Below are 23,779 nucleotides of genomic sequence, written 5' to 3'. Positions count from 1 at the left end.
AAGCATTAATATCAGCATTACTGGGTTCCAGTTTAGAAGGGTATATGGGTGCTGGTGAAATTACTGACTTGTCAACTTATGTCTCAGGGTGACGGGCGCAGTGGTAGTGCCACTCAATGCTTTGCGATTTTAATCTCTGAGTGGCACTGCAGCTGTTATGGACAGGCGTGTAGCTTACCATCAGGCGCACGACTTGTTCGTCCCGTCACTTGATATTATAAAAAAAATATGACTATTAAAAGAGCTTACATCTACAACTATAAAACATGAGAGCTGTTCTTACAGCTCAATTATATACATATATAGGTTGTATTTATGTTACGTTTGATATTTCAATAGTAGCTTTGGAAGTTAGGAGCGTCTGGTTATGGTTATATTGTGTGGTTAAGAGGGTACGCACACGGAGTGTAATAGAGCAGCCAACCGCAAAGTAAGCCCGAACTTATAATTCATAATCATAGGAACAATTTGTGGATTACCAGCTAATTTTTTAATCCGTTAATTGATAAACCATGATTTTCTAGGTCACTTTTATTCCTGTCTCATTTTTTTAAAACTGTTTTTAAAAAAAAGTTTTTTTTTGTAGGGTGAAATATACATTTTATTTCCAAATATAGAAAAGCTTTACGTGTGTGGCCTGGTTAAAATATAGTTCCAGTCATTCTCTATCGAGAAAAAATGTTGCGTTTGCAGATGCTTTCTGATTTACGAGTAAGGGAACGACAAAAATCGTATTTAGTAGTAGTAAAGTTCGTTATGAAAGAGCACGTCTAGTGAAGTACTCCACCTTACTTATTTCTGGGGCCAAGCAGTAATGTGAGCATTACGTAGTAGAACATTATTAGTAGACCAAATGGGAAAATAGACCAAATGGGAAAGTAGATTAAACGGGAAAGCAACCAGGAAAGTAGACGAAATGGGAAAGTGGACCAAACAGGAAAGTAGACCAATCGGGAAAAACAAGCGGACCGATCGGAAAAGTAGACCAATTGTACCGAAGGAGTTGAAATTTCAGACATATGCCACATGTCAGCTTCTATCTCAGGGTGACGGGAGCAGTGGCAGTGCCTCATCAGATATATGCGATTTTAAATGTGGAGTACTGTAACTGTTCCATAACAGTCTGCCCATGCAGACGTGTCGCATCACTAGGTGTACAACTTATTCATTCCATCACCTGGAATCATAAAATGTCTTTTTTATATTTTTCCTAGATTCCACTCAAAAAAAAAAAAGAAATTTTGTGTAATTCAAAGTGTGTCGTAATTATCAGTCTAGGCCTACTGTGCACCACGGGGTACACAACATGTCGCTTCGATGCGCGATTTAACGGTGGAGGTGACGATAGCTGTGTTGGCACGGCGACTGCGAAGCGACAGGCAAAATGTAGTGCAGTTCACAATGTAAAAAAAGTGAGGTGACCGAACTTAGACCAAGTCCGTGTTGTTTAAAATTATGATACTGGACATACAACGTATCGGACTGTTCTTATAGTTATGGTTTTTGTACTATAATCATAAAAAATCGTCGCCTTATCGCTAGAAGATACGAGTATATGTACGCCATTGATGTTCATCATTTTCCAATAGAAAAAGATATTGTGATATTTTAGAATTCTATTTTCATTCTACATGTTTTAATTGAGCATTAATTTACAGACAGAGTACAGCCTGTAGAAGCTGGGGTTATAAAGTTGATATAGGTTATGTTTATAACATTGTCCTGTTTTATGCTTCAGATATTTGTTCGTAGTAACAGATAACAACTAGTTATTAGTTTGTTCCCAAAAATAATAAAGAACTTGCCGAATATTCTCAAATCTGCCAAACTCTGCCACATTTAGTATAAGTTATCATGTTCTGCAACAATGAAAATGAATAAAAATTTAATCTACCGAAATGACAGGAACCCGTCACAAATGGTCACACTGATCTCAATATCAACGTGACATTGACATTGGCAAGAGGTCTCCTGTCAAAACGTTCCTTTGCAACTTTCATTATCTCTCAATTAAATATTGTCTTAATATTTTTGTCACATTGTGTTTTATTTTTTGCTTTATGTCGTTACTGTTTAGTTGATCATTTCATTAGGTATTTTATAGCTTTAATGTTTTATGTGTGTACTATAAAATAACCAATAGGTAATTCAGGTCGGTAAACATTTAATCATGCTTAAAATGAAACGTACGTACAATAATGTTACCTAATCTATAGTCGAATTGAATCAATTGCGTTGTGTTTTTACATCTATTCTAAAATACAATGCTTGCAATTTCTTTATTCCCGACTTCTAAAAATATAGGAAAATATAGTTCGGCATAAACTAACACGCAAAATTATACTAGCAAAGTCCATGAACGGTTCTTCGTCGTTATTGGAGCAGCTTTCGCTACCCTTCTTTGAATTTCTTTCTATGATCTTAATTCATGTTACCCCACGTTGTATGTAACGTTATGGTACGGAGTACTCAATACTTAGTACGCAATGAGTACTGAGTATTAACACATACAAAGTTATAGGAAATAAAACTACACCCACCAGCATGACTATAAAGTTTTAGTGCCTCGACTTCTGCTTATAATACTAACGCTGCCGCTGTCTTTCTATAAAGTAAGGTTTGATCGAAACAAGGTTACCTTTCAAGACATAGACAAACAATACTGAATATTTTATGGATTCATGCCTTGTGTTTGTAATATCGGGTAGTGTCCCCGGAGCGACTCTGGTATTCATGGTACTTACAATTCCTTAGTTGTTAATACCAGGACAATTGTTGTTGTTTAATGATATAAAGCCATTCCATGTTGTTAATAGGAAAATTTTGTAAAATAAAGTCTAAGCCATCACGCGTCCTAGAGACACACTATCTGTAATGATTTTAGTTTTTTTTTTTTTCAATTTTTATCGTATTATAAATTTTATAATTTTTTTAAATGGTGGATGATAACAAAGCTACACGTTAGAGACAATAGGATGCTACAGTACCATAATATCAGGTTAAAAAAGAATCCCGGTTACTCATTTTTTACTAATGACAGTTTGACTGCCTCAGTGGCCGAACGGATACCTGCTGGGCCTACATTTATTGCATGGCCTACATTTATTTCTCTCGTCAGTTTGAGTGTAATTTGTGGGTGTGTATTTGTCCATCGCACCCGCCACAGACCAAACTGGCACCCGCGATACAGGGTCTCTCTATTACGGGGCTATGAGTGTGTGCGTTATAGATATATAGTTATAGATAGCATTTTTAACACCCGACACAAAAAGGGGAGTAAAAGTTCATTTCATAAGTTGGACTTACCGGGAATCAAACCCGGGACCTCCGCATTCAGCGCCCACAGTGTAAACTGTTAGACTAATGAGGTCGTCAGTATACGTCCTATATGTACATGCCACTGGTGTCTCTAAAAAAGTGATAAGGAAGGCAGAATTAATGTTAATGGTTAACTTTTAACAAAACTATCATATTGTTTGCATGGATATTAAACTGCGGCGATTCTCGTATATCGTGGCTCTAAAAATACCAAAACATTAGCGTTTCACCTCAGCGCTATCAAATAATTAAACACATTCCTATATGTAGTTAAAACCATACTCATAATATTCACGCATGGAATGGGGTTATTACAGTAATCTATAATTGTTCTAACTTTAAACCTAGCGACATATAATCAATATACTTTAAAATAAATATCGACCGAAACATACGGTTTTACTTATTTACGCGTGGAAATGTTTAGTGGAACGCTAAAAATAGGTCAAATTATGACATGAACATTTCATGTCAACCACTGGCCGTATATACCACAAAGTTCAATTTGTAATCTCAGTACAGAGTACTAAAAAAAACCGACCTCAAAAGTACGTGGAAACATATAATTACCAAGTTTTATTGAAATCGGTTACCGGAAAGTGCGCAAACCCGGATTCATCCCCTAGTTCGCCACTATACGGGACTTGACACAGGATATAATAAAAATCGATTCTCACTACTCAAAGTATATTGAAAGAGAAAAACGCCTGGAATTGGAGAATAGCAAAATCAAGTTCATGCGTGAAAAGCCAACCCTAGAGGTGGATGATCTTCTTCAAAATTAAATGGGACAACAAAAAAAGAATCATGAAAATCGGTTCACAAATACTGGAGTTTTCGCGTAACATACATACAAAAAAAAACATACAGTCGAATTGAAAACCTCTCCTTTTTTAAAGTCGTTTAAAAAAGAATTACTTCAACATCTTTTGATTCGAATTTGGAAACAGAATTATTTCAACATCTTTTGATTTCGATTAAACGTTCTGGCATATGTAGCCAGTGTTTCATGTGAACATTGTTATCACAATTCAACCTTTTTTAAGTATTTCTCTAAATATGTCCAAAAGTGTGAGACATACTCAGATAGTGAAAACTAACTATATACGAAACTTGTTTCGTATCAAAAAGGGTAAATTTTAAATACGGAATAACTTTGGGCTCCGTCTATCTCCGGTGATTTTCTTGCTGCTTGCTACCAAAATATTCTTAGCATGCTGGCAAGATTTCTTTCGTGGTCAGTGAACTCCACACCTTACTTTGATACAGCCTTGTAGCACTCCTAAATCCACTTGAACCATTAATTTCAAAGCTGCTAGGATTCATGTTTCTTCATAAAACTAGAAAAGAGCGCCTTATTGAATCCTACAGCATACAGTACTAAAATAGGACCAAATGCTCTAGGTTTTGGCCTGGCAACTCTGTACCTTTATGTCTATCCCCTTCTACATCACCTCAAACTAATCCTATTATATACGAATTCCGAAGTTTTCAGAATTTTCGGAAGTGCTTTTAGAAGCGCCGAAATAAAATCTAGATGTCCTAAACCATAGAAAAAATGTTGCCAAATCCTTAAGAACATTTTACACTGCCACGTATGGGCATTTTAATTTTACGTTCTATATTTAAATTACATACCAGAGAACATAGAACTCGCTCTGTGGTTTCGTCGTTATCAGGTAAAGAAGATGTGTTTATTAAGATCTACCATTATTGCCCACACACTGATAGATGAACAAGAATTATAGCATTAATTCCACAAACCAACAAAAACTAATTTTGCTACTAACAGCTCACGTTAATTGTAAAAGCAAATTCAAAGCTATTCATTAAAACGTGTTCTATGAATCATGAATAGAGCGCGCTGCGTTAGTTTTCCTAGAAATTCGTATTGCAGTCTGAGTCCGTGGGCGTCAAAGGACGTCTCGTCAAAGGTCACCATCAAATGCCAAGTTCAGAGAAGATAGTCGAAAACAATAAGTAGATTGATCGATACAATGTTTCATACAGGAGGAAATCCGCGGCTGCCTCCAGAATGCGGCCAAACACACGGCCCTAGGATTAGGATCGCCTTTGTATTGGACAGCCCGCCGCCGCTGACGACTAGCCTCGTTATTTTCACATTAACCCTCCTTCACACCTCTTTATTCGAGCAGGAAATATAAACAATATTCACGAGTTTCAGATAACGACCGATCGATAACCACGGGCTGAATTAACCAGTGCCACCAACAGAATAGGCTCACGCTGGTTTGCGACCAACAATTGTACCGCTAATGACTTCATTTTGCATGATTATAATATCAAGGCTACACTATGAATATATGTGAAATAGGTACTTACAGAGGCAGATCCTGGTTACATGGGCTCCGCGGTACACAGCACCAGCGTGAGTTCGTTCAACAGATGCACCTTCTCGTGGCCACTCCGTCCTCAATTTGCGTAACATTTATATAACGAAACACATGCCGCGAACAAAACAGTCGGGTCAGAGGCCAGGCGCGCGGGCCTCGGGCCTGCCTCCTGCCATATTGGTTTCGATCAGAGCTCACGGCGCAGGACAACGAGCGGCCGCCGTCGACACGCCTCCGCACGACCAGATGCAATATCGCGATACGAGGACGTTCTCTTCCGAAAAGTAGGATGTCACTCAAGATACGTTCGATGGGAAAATATAAAATCGTGGTTTGGTCGGGCGGAGCGGTGGGCCGGCTGCGATGGGCACATGCCGCTCGATAGTCGGGCGCGTGCGCGAGGCGCGGGATTGTGACGTCACGCCTCGCGCCGCCGCCCTCCGCCATTGCACTGTGATTCCCCCATAGGCCATAAATCAAAAAAAATCATTGGCTTATCCCGGTTAGATCAACTCACTAAGTTAGTAACTAGTTAACAAGCTTCCAAAAACTATAAATATCAATGTAATTAGGTCACGTTATCATTCACTTTTGTGCATCGGAAGTGAGCGCATCGCGAGACTAATTATCACCACGTGTGAGTCATCGAAACTTAATCACTTTGTTTTTGAGTGTCACTATTCCAAATCAAGTGTTTACGTGTTGTGAAAGCATGGAGATCCAAGAGCATGGTATGTACTTTTATTATCAATTTTTTTTTAATTTTTTTTATGCATATTTTTTTTTATATAATTTTTTTATTGAAGGCAGTTTTTTGGTGAAAATTTTTGGCATAACTTAATTTCCTTTAGACCTACAACTTTTGGCTGCGCTGAGCTGCACCTGAGGTATATGGTTTTTGAATAAGGAGTATGTCCTTATTAAGAGCTATAAGTTTCATTTGCATCTTGCTGCCTCTTCTTGGCTTAAAGGGGTGTCAAAGTATGCATGTCCATAGTATTGAATTTTTAATTTTTTTTTAAGTTCAGCTTTCATATTGTTTTAGGTACATTTTTCAAATGTTCTGTATCGAGGATGACAATTTTTGATATTTGGCACTCTAAAGTGGGTAATCCAAATGAAAAAATGCAACACGTCCTGAGCACTTTGACCGAAACATCATCCCTTTCTGACGACATCGAAAATATTGATTTAGAGACTTTAAGCCTTAAAATTAAGAATATTTGTAAACGAATTTCCCACTACTGGGCAAAGTCGAATCGTACTAGATCTAAATTCTTAGAAAAATATTCAGATTGGCTGCATGTCGTTGAAAATATTGATGTACAGCGAACTGAGTTACGTGTATCTCAGAGCTTTGACGAAGTTAAACCATCAACTTCTTCATCGCATGGCCGTCCGAGAATTAACTTTGACGACACCAGTAAACGTACAAAAAGGAGAAGATTGGCTAGTTTGTCTAACCAAGACCCTTCTCTTGTACAGTCATTGCTCAATGCGTCCGATAGCTTGTCTTGTCCTGAAATCGATTCTAGCGAAGTTTTATCGCTCATTGTTGAAGCTCAGTTAACTCGACATCAATATATATTAGTAAAGAAATTTATAGACAATAAGTTTTCAAAAACCATTTTCCCATCTTACCAAAGTGTCGTGGAATCTAAAAAACACTGTTATCCTTCAGATATTACTGTTACAGAATCATCCGCCGAAGTCGAACTTCAAAGTTTATTAGATCATACTGCCAATCGGATTCTCAAGTCTCAAAAAGATGTTTTGGATAGTGTACCTAATGAGTCTCTAGATAAGATATCTTTGATAGAGAAATGGGGTTTCGATGGCAGTACAGGGCATTCAGAATATAAACAGTGTTTTTCTGACTCCACTCTTGAAGACAGTAGCCTGTTTGTTACTTCGTACGTGCCACTTCAGCTTGTTTTGACAACAGATAACAAAGAAAATTCAGTAGTTTTGTGGAAAAATCCTCGTCCTTCATCAACTCGATACTGTCGTCCTATACGCCTCCGATATTTGAAGGAATCGACTGCAGTGTCAGTTGAGGAAGAAGCTCATTTTAAAGATAAAATAAGGAACTTGCAGCCTACTGTTTTCAAGGAAGAAGATCGCGAATATCGCATTACTCATTGTTTGCAACTTACTATGGTAGATGGTAAAGTGTGTAATGCACTTAGTGGTGTTTCTTCATCAAAATGTTTTATTTGTAACGCCTTGCCCAGTGAAATGAACAAAATTGACGAATGTTTAAATAAGGAAGTCGATGAGAGTAAATATGAATTTGGTTTATCACCTCTTCACGCGTTAATACGTTTTTTTGAATATTTTGTTCATGTCGCGTACAAGTTAGATGTTAGGAAATGGCAAGCTAGGTCCGCTAATGACAAAATGCTTGTTGCTGCAAAAAAATCATATGTTCAGACTCAATTTAGAGAAAGATTAGGGCTTATAGTGGATAAGCCTAAAAGTGGCGGAAGCGGAACATCAAACGATGGTAATACAGCCAGGCGGTTTTTCTCGAATTCAGAAATTTCCGCTGAAATTACTGGGATCAAGAAGGATCTCCTAGATCGTTGCTGGATCATCCTTCAATGTTTAAATTCGGGATATAATATTAATAAGACGAACTTCGAAGAGTTCGCTTTAGAGACGGCTCGGCAGTTAGTTGCCGAGTATCCGTGGTATAACATGCCTGCTTCCGTTCACAAAGTTCTAATTCATGGTGCTAATGTTATAGATTACGGTTTGTTGTCAATCGGAGAGTTGTCTGAAGAAGCAGCTGAAGCGACTAACAAATACATCAAGTCTTTTAGAAAAAATCATACGCGTAAAATGAGTCGCATTGTGACCAACACAGATTTAGTAAATAGGCTGCTTCTTCATTCAGATCCCTTCATAACAGGTCTACGAAAGTTACCTGTTAAAAAAAAAGGTGTACTGTCAAAAGCTGTATTAGACTTGTTATGTATTTAAAGTTAATATTGTTGAGATTTAATGTATTTTGGTATAATTTGTGTTTTGTTTGTATTTTGTAAAATGAACTTTTTTATGTATTTTTATTGTTTTAATTTATTCATTTGTGGTTATTGTTAATACAAATAATCATTATTTACACAGTTTTACCATTAAAAGTCGCAGTATAAAATGTTTTAGATACATCGTCTAAAAACAAAATTACTGCGAGACATTTTTACACCTAAATATTGTCAAATATTTTTTAAAATGTATAATTTTATTAATTTACGTTTACCTAATCATATTTTAACGTAATAAAATAAAAAAATAATAATAATTTCGGAGTTACGTATTTATGACCGCCTTAGTATGGAGCGTGAATCACCGTGCATTGCCTCCTCAATGGAGCGCCTAGTGCCACACACGGCCGCCGTCAGCCCAGACACCCCAATCATTTGACTATCACTGTCACCCGGACATACCATGGCTGATTAATAGCGCTCTAATGGGCGATTGAGTGGCTAATAAACCTGTCCATCTAGCCTATCCAGCTCAATCAATATCGAGCCCTGTTCAAGAGTCTATTATTCATCTTCTTTTATAAAATTGTGATAGACAATGAATAATGAGATTTTACTTGATTTTTTAATTTACTTTAAACTGAAAAACGTTGCACAGTACAACCATCACATCATCTTTTGTATATCGTTAATGCTGGTAAATTAAAACTATATTACCTACAGAAAAAACAGATAGCAAAACCCATTCGTATGAGTTTGAGTTTCTTATAAACTACTTTACTTACGTTTTCTTCGATATTAGAAAGTTTTCTATTTTCTTTGATAACGTTGTCCTCATAGGTACCATCCATAAAAATTTCACTAGCTCCATCTTCCTTAACAACACCATTTTTATTCATATTATCACAAACATCATTATTTTCGTTATTTTTTTCACCACTAACATGGAAATCATCACATTTATTCTCATCATTAGATTCAATATCACAGTTTTCATTATTAGTAACTTCATTATCGCCTTCGTCACTTTTAACGTTGCTTATTGTACCGTCAGTTTGCACGTCGACAGATCTTTGCCTTATATTAGGAGTCCATTGGCTAGGTATAGTCTCTATATCAGAAGTGTTACTATCTCCCATTTTTTTGCAAAACATATTAGTAGTAATATAATCCATTACTGGTACACACGTGATTCTACAATTTGTTAATTTCATAGCGTATTCTGGTAGGCGTCGGAGAATTTAAATCTTTAAAGTAAACTCACGTAAACATAATGTTACTTCACAGCCTGACAGACCTAAGACTGAAGTCGGTAGGGGCCGGAAGAAAGATATATAGGATTTATAGAGTTATCCTTGAGTGGAGAACATGCAAACGTAATGTTGGACTTCCGTAGGCAAATGGAGAACCACCCGAGAAAGGTGGATTTGGACGGAGACGAATGGTCATACGTTGGGTGAATAATTTGGGGTTATATGGTCTATATTACAAATGGAAATAATATTTAACGATGTGATTAATTTTAAAACATGAAAAAATTTCCATATTGAAAAAAAAATCAGCAAAAAATAATTTTTACATTAAAATATCAGAAAAATGCCACAGTATTTTTAGATAACAAATTTGAAAATTTTTTTAGACAATTAAACAACAGTAGGTGCAAACAATAAAATGATATCTAACCGAATGACGGCAGAATAATTGATAGAAAAGTAAATGACTATCTGATGTTGCTATCTGTTAAGTTGTAGAATCCAATTGATAAGGTTTAATATAGTTTTTATTTATTTATATTGTGCCGTATTTACTTATATTAAATATATTTATTACATACCTTATATACTTATATTATATACCTTTATATTATATAGATTTTGTTTGCGAATTCGTCCACAAGAAACTGAACTACAAAAAAACTGTTTCCTATTGTATTTTACGTAATTATGTTTAATATATAATTAGGTTTGACCTACCGACATTTTTTTTGGTATCCGACTCTCCTAACGTTAAGACCTTATATGCATCCAAAAGCAACAATTATAGCGCACCTTCAGAGATTTCACACGCACACACTCATTATTGAACCAGTCCCAGTCACAACACACTCAACACTTACTTGACATACTGCTCGTTACTAACGTAACATAGTAAGTCTTCTCTAAATTGTACTACTTAACTCTTTGAACATCTTTGTCATATTTTATTCTTTTCTGGGACCCAAATGTTCTGGTTTTGGGACTACAGAGTTCCTTTTAGTTTACTCGTAAGCCAAATGGCTTCAACAAATGTTGATAAAATATTCGACCGCCGTGGCGCCACAGTACTATCTGGTAACACAGGTTAAATCCTTTTGTGGGGTCTGGATGTTGTCTGACTGGTCAGAAATCAATCAATAAGTAATAATTACTGTATTATTTCTATAGTATTTGTAATGGCTATCAATAAAGTTATTATTCGAATCTGGGCTCGCACGTCTTTAATTTCTCGGAATTTATGAGCGAAACTTACCTTGAAATTTACCTTAAGCTTTTCGGTGAAGGAATAAATACATCGTAATTAAACCTGCATGTCGAAGAAAGTTCACAGTCCTCGGAAAACGAGTGAAGCCCCCATATCGCATTGGGCCAGTGTGACGGACTAAGGCCTAAACACTCGCCTGTGAGGAGACCAGTGTCCAGCAGTGGGATGTGTAAATGGGTTGATGATTACGATCTTTAATATAGGATTAAATTCTTCAGCCGACTGGCGATCAATCAACAACTCCTGGGGATGCCTTGTTAAGGTTCGCCTTTACAAGGCATCCCCAGGAGTTATACCACCACCAAAAATAACGTATTTCGATACGTATGGGGTTTATTTTTGGTGGTGGTTATTAAAAAACTGTTGCAAAGTAACGCCTAAATCTATTCATTAATTATGTTTTAATAAAAATACACAAATGTATATAAAATATAAAGTTTTTATTTGACTATTTACAATAATATATGTTTTACAAAAATATGTATAGGTATATAACAATTTTGGGTATGGTTACATCCATTTCCAGAAATATATAATATTTTACAAAATCCATAACATTTGATATAAAAATCACAATCGTCAAAAATTTTAACAATGACATAATAGAACCATTTTTTTATTTATTTCAATAACAACAATTATATTATTTTCGAACTTTGATAGAATTTCCATGCAACATCCAATTATGTTTTATTGAAGCAAGCTCTGACTTGTAAGACTGTATATATTTCAAAAATTACAAACTGAACAGATTCAATTAAATTTATCGTAAAAATTATAAAAAAATTAAGTATACAACAGATAGAATAATAAGCGTAGAATGTTATCTACTTAGGTATAACGAGTAATATCATTTAAAAAAATAGACACAAATATTTGAATATGGTAACAAATGACAAATTATACAATAGAAAACCACTACCTTAAGTTATTTTTTTTTTAATTCAATGTTGTTTACACATAGACGACTCGACTCGACACAATATCAATAGTGTAAACGTTTTTGCAGATTTTTGCTGATGATGTTATTGCGGAAAAAGGTAAACTGTAATTGGTATACCAGATTCGCCATAAAAAGATTTTTTATTCAAATCAGCGCTATCTGTCATTTTTATGCCGTACTACTAAAACATTTAAGTTGAGTGCCATGTTATTACGTTTTCGTATATTACAAAAAATATTTCTTTACGTCAATGAGGTAAAAAAATCCCTGTCGCAACATTTAAATCTGATCAAAATAGATATACATAACAAAAATGTTCCAAATTATTTTTCCTGAAAATAGTTGCTATAACTCGACAACTAACGTTTGTTATAAGTTACTGCCACTATATTCAGGCCTATAATTCCTAGACACTCCATCTAAATTTGAAGATTGTAAATATAGATTAACGGATCTAAATATATTGGAATCATATGGCAAGAGGCTTTCAACCCGTTGTGCACTTTAAAGTTCTTAACGTATCGGGATCTAATTATAAATATATGACGGCTGGAAATTTCTTTATTAATACTAACACACGTGCTTCTGTAATTGGTAATGGTTGGCTAAGCTGCTGGAAAAAACGAAATGATCGTATAACTAAATCCTGGCAACATTAGAGAGTGGATAAGCGAGAGCAAATGATCTCCCGCCTCGTAAGAGACAAAATTGCAGAAGTCTTTGCAAACTTTCCCTAGTTGGAAAGGCGACTTCTAGAAGTCACTCAATAGTTCTCTATCGAAAATTTGCTCACCTACGACGTTATCATAGTGTTTAAGCACATAGAAATGACAATTTGAATTCTAGCGTAACAATGAATAAAAAACGAAAAGTACATCTGTAAAACTTTAAAATATCAGGTCCCGTTCCAATAAAACTGTACAACAATCAATCGATATCCAAGCTCTTGAAACTGCTAGTAAAGCTGGCAAACATTCCTTTACTCGGTTTTTTGATCCGCTTCTTCTCATCTACCTTAAAGTTTTCAGACTCTATTAGCCATTCTCTATAGTTTTCTTCCATGTTCTTCCTTTGTTCCTCGTGCAGTTGTTTTACTGGAGGTTGGGGGCCGCCGTAGTCTTCAGGAAGAAGTTCCTTTTCAACGACGGCTTCAGGGCCTTCGGAAGAGAAATTGAGGAGATTCAGCAGATTTGAGTGGATGAGCGGCTTGATCAGACACATGACTTGGTTGATGAACGAAACCGTGTGCACCACGTGGATCTTTTTAAGACGGCACGGGTGGGCGTTCTGTAACAATAATTTAATAAAATTATACAAATTATAATATAATAATTTTCGTCGTTTCGTTCCTTTCGTTCCTTCGATTGTGCAAGTACTTAAATTTTAACTAATTTTCAGGAGGCGGTAGAGCGTTTGAGTAGCGTCATATTTGATATTTTATATTGTTTTTAAATAGGTAGTACTTTTTAGCCAAATATTTTGCTTTATTTTATTTATTTGGCTTTGTACCTGTTATGACACATTTTGAGATATTTTTATTTTAATTTCGCAATATAGTGACATTATTCTGTTCAGGACCACAGATACACATTTAGGGAGACTACAGAAATACGATGTTCTTTTTTTGAAACTACAATATCTTAGACTTTTTTTTTTCCATCCTCTAAGCTCAATATAGATCAGTGAAATTCTTCAGTTCAGTAGCAAGTACCATAGACAATAGAATTTTGGTTCAGAGCTAAAAAGAGCGTATTTATGATATGGTTTACGAAATTATAATTGACAGATTGAAATGCGTAGAAAGAAGTAAAGGCGTAGGAAAAATATATTACTTCTTTTCTAATATTTTTCGATAGAAAAACGACAGTGTTCCTTAAATAAATCTTGATTCCTTTTAAATTCTAAACTACTTCATTGTCTTTCCGGATATAAATCGCGTATATTTATTTTTTTCCATGATAGTAAGCATGTACAACACAAGCACGTGTTGTGTAAAGGGTGTCCTCGTAAAATTCAATACATTGTACAATAGTTACATTGCTAGTGGTTAATTTGATTAATTTGTGCTAATTTTAATCGTCACTGACACGGATTTTAAACAAAAGATTTTCGAAAGCACCCTTGATGTAATAAGGTCACATCTGCAAAATGACAACTTTTCAGGAGAGAAATTTGAAGATTCTACGAACAATTCTTCTAGTAATTACTTGCGCGCTTGTTAATTATTATCATTTCAGGTTGATTGTATGTATTTTAACTCTTGTTAATTTATTTCGGATTACATTTTCAATCTCCTATTTCTATCGATTTATATTTCTAACTAATGCGTTTTTGGCTAAGAAACTTTTAATAAGTAATTGTATGGGAATTCACAACATTGTAATTAGGTCACATTTACAAAATTACAACTTAGAAGAGAGGTTTACAAATTCTAAGAACGAAATTAGTCTGCAACTTTTTGTACTTTTATGGGAGAATTATAAAATTTCTCATTTTTACACGCCTGTCCATAACAGTTGCAGTGTCACTCAGAGGTTTAAATCGCAAAGATCTGAGGGATCAGATCTTTGTTATTATTGTATATTATTATTATATTATATATAATATAACCAAATAATTTCATTTTTTTTAAATTACACCTATTAAAGTCTACACAATTCTCAAATTTAAAAAATCTGGGCTTTCAACTACAATTTTAACCAAAATATTTGACATTGAAGTAGTAGTATGTATTTGCCAGCCAATTTGAGACTCCAGGTGAATCATGGCTGTCAACAGTTAAGCTATAATCAAATAAATCTATCTTATCTAATCCATCTCTGTTTCTTGGGTCTCATTATACTCACCTGAATATAAACCATGAAAGCTCTAAGCGCAGGCAGGGTAACTCGCGTCAAATGACCGAGACTACATCCTTTCATATCGAAGATAACAATGTATCCTTCCGACAGGCCGTCTTCCGACAACTTGATGTCGTTAAACATGCAGAATACTCTCACCGCGTCAGCGAAATTGAGTTTGCTATAGTCGAACTCCGCCAGGCGGTAGAGAAGAACATGGTGCCCTTCTTCTGTTTGCTTCGGAAGGGCCACCATATGCCTGGAAAGAAAGTTATAGTAGACTTAATAATACAAACAACAAACCAACAATAATACAGACATCCTACATCCAGCACATATCTCCAAACTATGGACCAAATGACTCCAGAGGACTTCTAATCTCCATACTACAGACCGTGACTCAGAAAAAGTTCAATATTCCGTCTTAGAACTAGATGGCGCTGATCAACAGCCTGGAGGTAGATTATAAGTCAAAGTTAAAATCAAATGATTTATTCACCCAGACAACACAGTACATTGCCTATAGGTTAGTCAAATTACAGAAAATACAGACTTAAATTATACAGGTATAACATACTAGTAAAGTCTTAACATTATGATTTTTTAAGAAAATCTATATTCACTTAGATTTGAATCTATAAATTCGTTGATTTTATAAAAAGCGTAATTTTTAAAGTAAAGTTTTAATGTTTGCTCGATTGAAACCATTTCCAAGTCAGCTACACTAACTGGTAGTTTATTGTACGTATTAATTTTCATATTTACGCCCTGTTTTAACGGTTTTATTAATCTGGTTTTGTTGTTACTAGTTTATGTTTACTTCTCGTGTTATATGTATGTATGTCTGATATCTTCGCCATATATTATGTAAATGGCCGTAGCTATCAATTCATTCATCTTTAATATGAATTACTTAAGTCAATTTGTTTCCTTGTAATATTTTTCAAATGTTGATTATGAGCTAATATTATTTATAAGTTTTGACACATATGCGTGTATTAACGCCTCGTAATGGTAGATGGCGCTAATCCATAAAAAAATCTGTGCAATGAGCGCCATCTAGCTGATTCGTTTGTTATCACTAGAGATTAGAGTAAATTTGATAAATTGTAACTTGTCAATTAAACAAATTATAGTACCGGCACGCTATGATGGCCGTTTAGACATTTGTCCGCTCATCACATTTCGCATTAATTCATAACTACGTTGAAGGAGCTAATTGATGTACATTGTTGTCAACAGTGATGTGCAATAAAATTTATGGATGTATTATTTTACGACACTCGGCATTTGTTTATCGAATTTCGAAATATTTAAAAATGGAATTCTAATACGATCGTCACGGTTTCCTATCAGTAGTCCGAAATTACATTTTCCAGAAATAACGTTAACTCGAATTTTCATAACCTCGAAAGTAATTTGGAGAGGAAAATGTTTTTTTTTTCAAACCTAACTAAACCTTTTTTTTAACGGGAGAAATGCTTTATGTGGGACTCACCCTCCGATAGAGGCATACCCACCAAAAACCCCCCGGTGCACCCTCTTGGCCGGGTGTTGTGGGCACCGCGAGATCCCGAAGATTCGACCACAACGATGCCCCAAACCTAACTTAACCTAACCTAACAGAACCTAATCGTGTCACTGCGATAAACATATCCTGAAAGAACAACGGTTTCGTTATAATTCAGTTTTCGGTGTCATGAAAATTCTAACAAACGTTATTTTTGAAAAAAAAATTCGAGTTTGTGATAGGTTACCCGTCGCGACATCGGGTGTACCAATAGGTACTAAATATCCGAGTACGCTATCTTGTACCACGATTAGCAGTCCCCTTTGAATTATTGGACCATGATCCAAACTATAATATAATAAATGCGAAAGTAACTGTCGTTACGTTTTCACATCCAAAGTGCTGAACCAATATTGATGAATTTTGGTACAGAGATAGATGGGACCTAGGAGAACGACATAGGCTTGTGTCTGGTGGTGACTTTTTGTCAGAAACATAAATCTTAAAGAGGCTGAAATCGAGGATGAAAGTTTGTATGGACAAGCAAAAAAACTATGAAAATGAGTACGGGTGCCAGCTGTACAGAAGATTTTTTTTTATATAATATTAAGTGATGAGACGAACAACGTTGTGCGCCTGATGGTAAGTTACACGCCTGTCCATAACAATTGCAGTGCCACGGCCACTGCGCCCCTCGCCCTTTGACATAAATTGATGAGTCCCATGTGCCTGTAATTTCACCAGCACCTTTACCCTTCAAAACCGGAACACAGTAATGCACACATTACTGCTTGGTAGCAGAAGTAGGTAGCAGTACTACACTGGATGAAATCTTTCACAAGAAGCTCTACTGTTACTAAATATATACATATATTTATGTACTGTATACAGGTACCCGGCTGAATAGGTACCAGGCCAGGCAGACATCTGTCCGAAATAATTTTTGTATTGTATTTGTTATAATGTCAAATAAGCATAGCCGTCCGAATTAAAAGACACATGATGCGAATGAAACTTCACATTTCACACTGCCTTCTAATTTAGTAGAGTATTACTTATTTGACAGTAATTGTTTCGGACGGATGTCAGCAGCGATGCAAACGAGATGCAAGCGCGCGACTGCATCGATATAAACGCGCGATTGCATCGCTTCACTTTGCATTTATAGGCGATTGCATCGATGCAAACGCGCAACTGCATCGATATAAACGCGCAAATCGCAAGTGTAGAGATGCATCGCACATTTCACGAACGCGCCGTGTGTAACCACTCGAACACGTGCACTCCACCTGTAATAAATTTCAACGCGATATCTCAAATATTATGTGGTTTCATTAAATACAAAATTATTATATCCTTATTGAAAAACCCGATATCTGTCCTGTTATATTTATAACGTAAACCCGCCGAGCAACTTCACCTTTGTATAATTCCACATTTATACCATGACCTAACACTCTTTATAATAATTACTTTGAAATTGTCCATCAGGTTATCAAAGCATATGTAATTCTTTACCTATTACGCTATATGAGTTAATTGATGTTTTCGAATCACTAACGCGTCGTTTCAAATTACATCGCATGTTGTGATTGTACACCTTGCCATTTATATGTATATATAGACTATAATACTCGTTACAATAAGCAATCGTTGATGCATTGTCAACTATAATTGATTAGTAGTTGCGCTGTTGTTTAAGTAACAATGAAATGTATTTTTAACTGGAACATTATTAGGAAATCCGAAACCATACAAGATACAGGGAAACTGTCATATGAACCATTAAGTCTGTTTTTTGTGAAAAAAATTTCGGCATAATCATTTTTTGGTCAAGGGCGAGGTGTCCATAAAAAAATAATAAAATTGATTAATATATTTTTAGTGCTGATCTTTAGTGTAAGGATCATTTCGTTGTGTGAAAAGAAAAAAATCAGAAGTTGGTAAAATTGAATAAAATGTTACAAAACAAATAAAGTTTGCAAATTGATAGACTTAGTTAAAGACTGAGTAAAGTACATCCTATCGTGTAACGAATGAGCACATTCTTTAGACAATAGCCTTAGGTGTATAGTATATTTTTTATATGACCGTTATATAATAGAAAATATCTAAATCATTTGTTCAGCAAATCAGTTTTTCCCGCTTCTTCTCCAGTGCTCGCCTGAGTTCGAGTACATTTAGATTTCTAATTATCACTTGCACTAGCGGTTATAGAAAATAATAGACAATCGCCTAAACTCACCAATCACAATAGAGTTGATATAGCAAACTTACGTGATATCCAAAATAGCTTTATTCCTAGGTATCAAAGGGTCCCTATTCGCGAAGAGATCCGGCGTGTTCCCTCGCAGCGTGAAATAGCTCTCAATTGTTTCTTTGGTCTCTTTCACCTTGAAATAGTTGGAGTGCAGGAACAATATCACGTACTCGTCTGATATGTATGGCAGGTGCGGCTGACTTTTCATCCTGTAATAAATAAAAATAGGTGTAGTTACTATATGTATACATAGATCGAAAAATTAACAAATGTTTATCGTGTTTTTATGTTTTGGCGATTGTTATATAAATGGCCATCGACACTCGGCACCCTATGCATGATTACTTCACAGTGCAACAGAGACTGAGGAGCCGGAAAAGTTTTGTCAAATGTGTCGATCCTCTGAGCATTGAGCCGGCTCAGGCTAGATGCAACCTTTGGCGCGAAAGAGTACATCTACGTTTGTCCCGCCTTCTGAGAGTCTTCCTCCTGGACATGAATTGCCATGGCCGATCTGGGCGCCTTTGAATAGGCTTCGAACTCAGGTTGGTCGGAGCAAGGACAATTTGTTTAGGTGGGGATTTTCGGATGATTCCAGCCTAGACTGCTTGTGCGGTGCGTCTCAAATGATGGCCCACCTCATATCGTGCCCTGCGTGCCCCAACACCTGCACGCTTGAGGATTTAATGGCAGCTACTAGTGACGAGGGCGGCGTGGCTGAAATCTGGGCCACAATAGTATAATGTATATCATCGATACGATAAGAAGACGGCGATTGATAAACATAAGAAACGAAGCTACTTTTTCGGTTCTAAATCGGGTATATTTGTTTTTACAACCAAACTGAAAAGCGACACACACACTGCTGGCACCGGTTAAACATGTCTTGTAGATTGTAATGTAGCCTGGAGAGTCCTGTTGCCTTTGTGGAGGTTTGTCATTTCTAGACGTATCAGAGCTTCGACATTATTTAACTTTTCCAGAAAATGTGTGTAATGTGTGTGTATAAACGATGTATAAACACGTTACATCGTTAAACGTATATAAGAAACTATTGTATTTGTAATTTAGTATGATAAGAGAGAGCACGTGCGCTTGCTTCGGGAGTGTGATAGAGAGTGACGACGGATCGAAACACAATGAGAATGACGAGGCGAGAGAATTAAAGAACGATTCAAAATTTGAAAATAAGTGGCCAGGTATCAGAAAAATAAGGTAAAAAGGTGGGATGACGATGGAGGAGGTCGCATTGTCACTAAGCCAATGTTTTGGGCCCTTTTCAAGTCTCATTAGTCAGTCATCCAGAATCAGTAAGCCGTAACCATTGTTGCCTGAGATTTTTTTTTATAATACGAAGTGACGGGACGAAGAAGTCGTGCGCCTGGTGATGATAAGCAACACGTATCTAATGTAAAAATGTAAACGTCCATAACTGTTGCCATATCACTCAGAGCTTTAAATCACAATTATCTGAGGGACACTGCCATTGTGTTCATTATCCTGATTATCCTGAGGCATAAGTTGACAAATCCCATGTACCTGTCATTTGTAATTTGTTAGTTAACAAATCTGACGCCAGGGAAAAGAGCAAAAGAGGAGACCATCCTTTGCTGCCAGCATTAAACAGGAGAAAGCCAAAATGATTACATTCAGCAAGTTACACAATCCCAAATCATAATTCTAGTTAGTAGTCGAATAACTGCATTACAAAGCACTGTTTGCGCTCCAATAGTTGTTATACGAAAACGCACATTTCATGTTGCATGCTTTTACGACATACATACTTTCATGTACTTGTATTTAGGTAACCGACACGTTTCCTGTGTAGGCGCTGAAATTCTTATTATTTCAGTACCAATTCAATCACATTTCAAAGGTGATAAGGTTCTTTGGCTGTAGAATATTCGACCGCCTTACCTAATTCCACCGTAAAGCACTATGGCCAGTGCAAGTTTAGTAGCACTAGAGCTCTTTGTAAGAGTTCGTCCAGAGAAGTACTGCCACCTTACCTATTTCTGCCGCCAAACAGTACTGTGAGCCGGTTTAGAAAGATAAGGGTGTTGGTGAAATTACAGGTACATGGGACTTATCAATTTATGTGACAGGGTAATGGCGCAGTGGCAGTGCCCCTCAGTGCCGCAATCAAAGCTCTGAGTGACACTACAACTGTTATGGATAGGCGTGTATGAAACTAGGAAATCCTGTAGTATGAAAGTAAAATTAAATCTAAAGACTGGATCCAGAAGTCTCGACCAGAAACAACATATAAAAGTTCACTTAATAAATTATAATCGTGGATTTTGTACGTAAAACCTATATGTAATAAAACTCAAAATTAGATAATTGTTTTCCACCACGAATCTTTAAAAGGACAACTCTCCGGAATAAAAAAGGTTTGCCTTAATCACCATATAGCAAGCAACTAAACAATCACAGAAAAGCTGTGTCAAAAAATCATATACGAAAGTTGTATTTTTTATCCTACGCAGAGCATGCGTGTAGGTGAAGAAAACAACTGAGCATATCGTACTACAATATTTCGAGGTCAATCCCCGAAATCTTCACCAGCCCCAGGATGAGATTCCTAGAGGAGTTAAGCCGGAGGAGTTGTGGACCGCAGATGTAAGCCACACCTTTATGATTATTACGGAAAATAGGAGCTACGAGACGTAGAGTTGCGGAAAGCAACCCACTCTGCCAAACCATAAACATTATTATTTTACCAAACCTACGGGTTGCACTACGAGAGTGGTCCTATAACTATAAAAACTGTTAAAATTTGTGAACGTAGAAAAATTGTCGGCGTTTCATAGAAAGAGCGTAAGCACCATTTCGAAAAAAATTACGTCCTGTTTACATTCAATTTTGATTTCAATTAAAATTGATTTTAAAACAGGACGTTAATATTTTAAAATATTAGTGAAAACCTAAAGCATACTCCCCTGAAAATTCCAGAAATTTTGGAAATGGCGCTTGCGGCGCTTGCGCCATTACAAAGCACCGCATTTGTTTATAATATTTACAAATGTCTGACTGCTATACAAAAGACATCACTGGCAGCGTCATTTTTTTTATTTTTCAACAAAATTACCACTAACCCCCGACATAAAAAGAGGGTAGTTATAAATTTGAAACTTTTGTTTGTATAATATATCTATGTCATCATAGTAAAAGCCGGTTTGATCGAGATGGTTCTTAGCTATGTTTGAAATAGCTGAACCGATCAGCTATTTCTTCATCATCAACCTATTTATACGCCCCACTGCTGGGCACGGGTCTCCTCTCAGGCGAGGATTTAGAGTAGTTTAGACCATAGTCCGCCACACTGGCCCAATACGGGTTGGTAGCTTCATACGTTTTCCGAGAGTTGTGAACCTTCTTCGACGTGCGGTTTCATCACGTTGTTTTCCTTCACTGCAAAGCTCTTAGTAAACGTCAAGTTAAATTTCGCATATAAATTCCTAGAAACTCAGATTTGCGAGCCCAGAGAACCCACAATCTCTGCTTAAGAAGCGATATGTGAAACTATTAGGCTACCACGGCTTCACGGCTTTTCAAAGAAGATCAACTCTTTTCTCAATTAGTGCAGGGATCTCATAAAATAAATATTTATTCTGCTTTCATTTGTCCAATCGACTTGAAATTTGATACCTTATGGCTGCAGAGCCTTGTGCACCGCCGTAGAGTTGACTGCTTATCGGTATTCTACAAGATACATATATCACTGAGAGTGTGCGATGGAATTGCATAATTTGATTCCGCCTTCCCCTTTTCATGATCTAGGGGGACTAGACGTGATCTGGCGTTCCACCCCTGTGTTGTGGATATTCCCAAGATTATTTGATTATTCACATTTATATGGCGAGCGGCTAGGCAGTGGAATTCCCTGCCTGCGGACTTCTTCCCCGAACGCTATAACTTGAACCTTTCCAAGGCGAGAGTGAATAGGTATTATTTAGGTGTGCATGCTACATCGTCGACGTCATCGTCACTTTCCATCAGGTGAGAAGGAGGTCAAATGCGCACTTATTTAAAAAAAAACTAATATTACAAAAACACGGTAACCTCGATTTGATGATCTGGTGAACCAGAGCACTCTGCAGACTATCCAACTCCTGAACTACCAGCAGTAGAGCATCCCTTATTTGGGTGCATTAACTAACTTTCGACTAGTTGTTTATTGACTTTTTAGAGGACGTTGTTATGTATGGAGATTTATTTAAATTTAAATGTTTTTTGCAAATTAAGTGCCTTAACACTGAATCATAATGAATTTATATGAAGTCCAACACAAACTCCTCGCCGAGGATCTTTCAGTACGCCTCGTAAAGTTTTGACTCTCTTTGTACCTTGTGCAGTACCGACAATTTTATTTGTAAAGATAAATGTGTCTAAAAACTATCTAGAAAAATATTAATATCTCTATAAAATGTAATACTATTGTTATTGAATTTGTTATTTTATTTTTGTTATTTGTGTTGTAAACTGCCTCAGTGGCTGGACGGTTACCGTGCCGGACTGCCACGTAGAGGTCCCAGGTTCGATTCTCGGGTTGGGAGAAATATTTGTATGGACTACATTTATTTCTCTCGTGAGTTTAGATGTAATTTGTGGTTGTCTATGTATGTGTCCATGGCACCCGCGACACAGGGTTTCCCTAGTGCGGGGCTATGTTGAGTGTGTGTGTGCGTTTATTTTAAATAAATAAATAATAACGCACACACTCAACATTTTACAACATATTAATTTGCTTGTCTTTAATTTATACGCCTTAGAGAGGTTACACAACGCGACTTTAAGCCGCGATGCAAACGTGATACAAACGCGCAACTGCATCGATACAAACGCGCGATTGCATCGATGCAATCGCCTATAAATCGCAAGTGTAACAATGCAATGGCGCGTTTCACGAAGACGCGTTTGCACCGCTGCAAAAACTCGCCGTGTGTAGCCACACTTAGCTACGCCCTTACAGAGCACATGCTATGTAATTTTATTGCATGTTCGCTAATAAATGAATACTGAATACTGAGAATTGTTTAGCTCG

The 23,779-nt window shown here is 36.4% G+C and overlaps 2 protein-coding genes across 7 annotated transcripts in view; both read right to left on the bottom strand.

The window, feature by feature from the left end:
• Positions 1-6,026, bottom strand: part of LOC113225373 (RIMS-binding protein 2) — a 46,501-nt gene extending 40,475 nt beyond the window's left edge. For all 6 annotated transcript variants that reach the window (XM_026457658.1, XM_026457661.1, XM_026457656.1 and 3 more), the window contains exon 1: positions 5,662-6,026. The gene's annotated coding sequence lies outside the window, so the exon portion shown is untranslated. The remainder of the gene's footprint in view (positions 1-5,661) is intronic.
• A 6,310-nt stretch (positions 6,027-12,336) lies between these two features.
• The window catches only part of LOC113240639, a 36,659-nt gene continuing 25,216 nt past the window's right edge, over positions 12,337-23,779 (bottom strand). Inside the window, exons 3-5 of the mRNA XM_026477990.1 lie at positions 18,750-18,941; positions 14,969-15,221; positions 12,337-13,409 (exon numbers count right to left, since the gene is read on the bottom strand). Of these exons, the coding sequence (XP_026333775.1) occupies positions 13,050-13,409; positions 14,969-15,221; positions 18,750-18,941 (805 nt within the window). The 3' untranslated portion in view covers positions 12,337-13,049. The remainder of the gene's footprint in view (positions 13,410-14,968; positions 15,222-18,749; positions 18,942-23,779) is intronic.

Source organism: Hyposmocoma kahamanoa, unplaced genomic scaffold, assembly GCF_003589595.1.
Source record: "Hyposmocoma kahamanoa isolate Upper Pololo Valley unplaced genomic scaffold, ASM358959v1 160, whole genome shotgun sequence".
NCBI classification, from domain to species: domain Eukaryota; kingdom Metazoa; phylum Arthropoda; class Insecta; order Lepidoptera; family Cosmopterigidae; genus Hyposmocoma; species Hyposmocoma kahamanoa.
The sequence above is the reverse complement of the archived record's forward strand: the minus strand, read 5'-3'. Positions and strand labels throughout refer to the sequence as shown.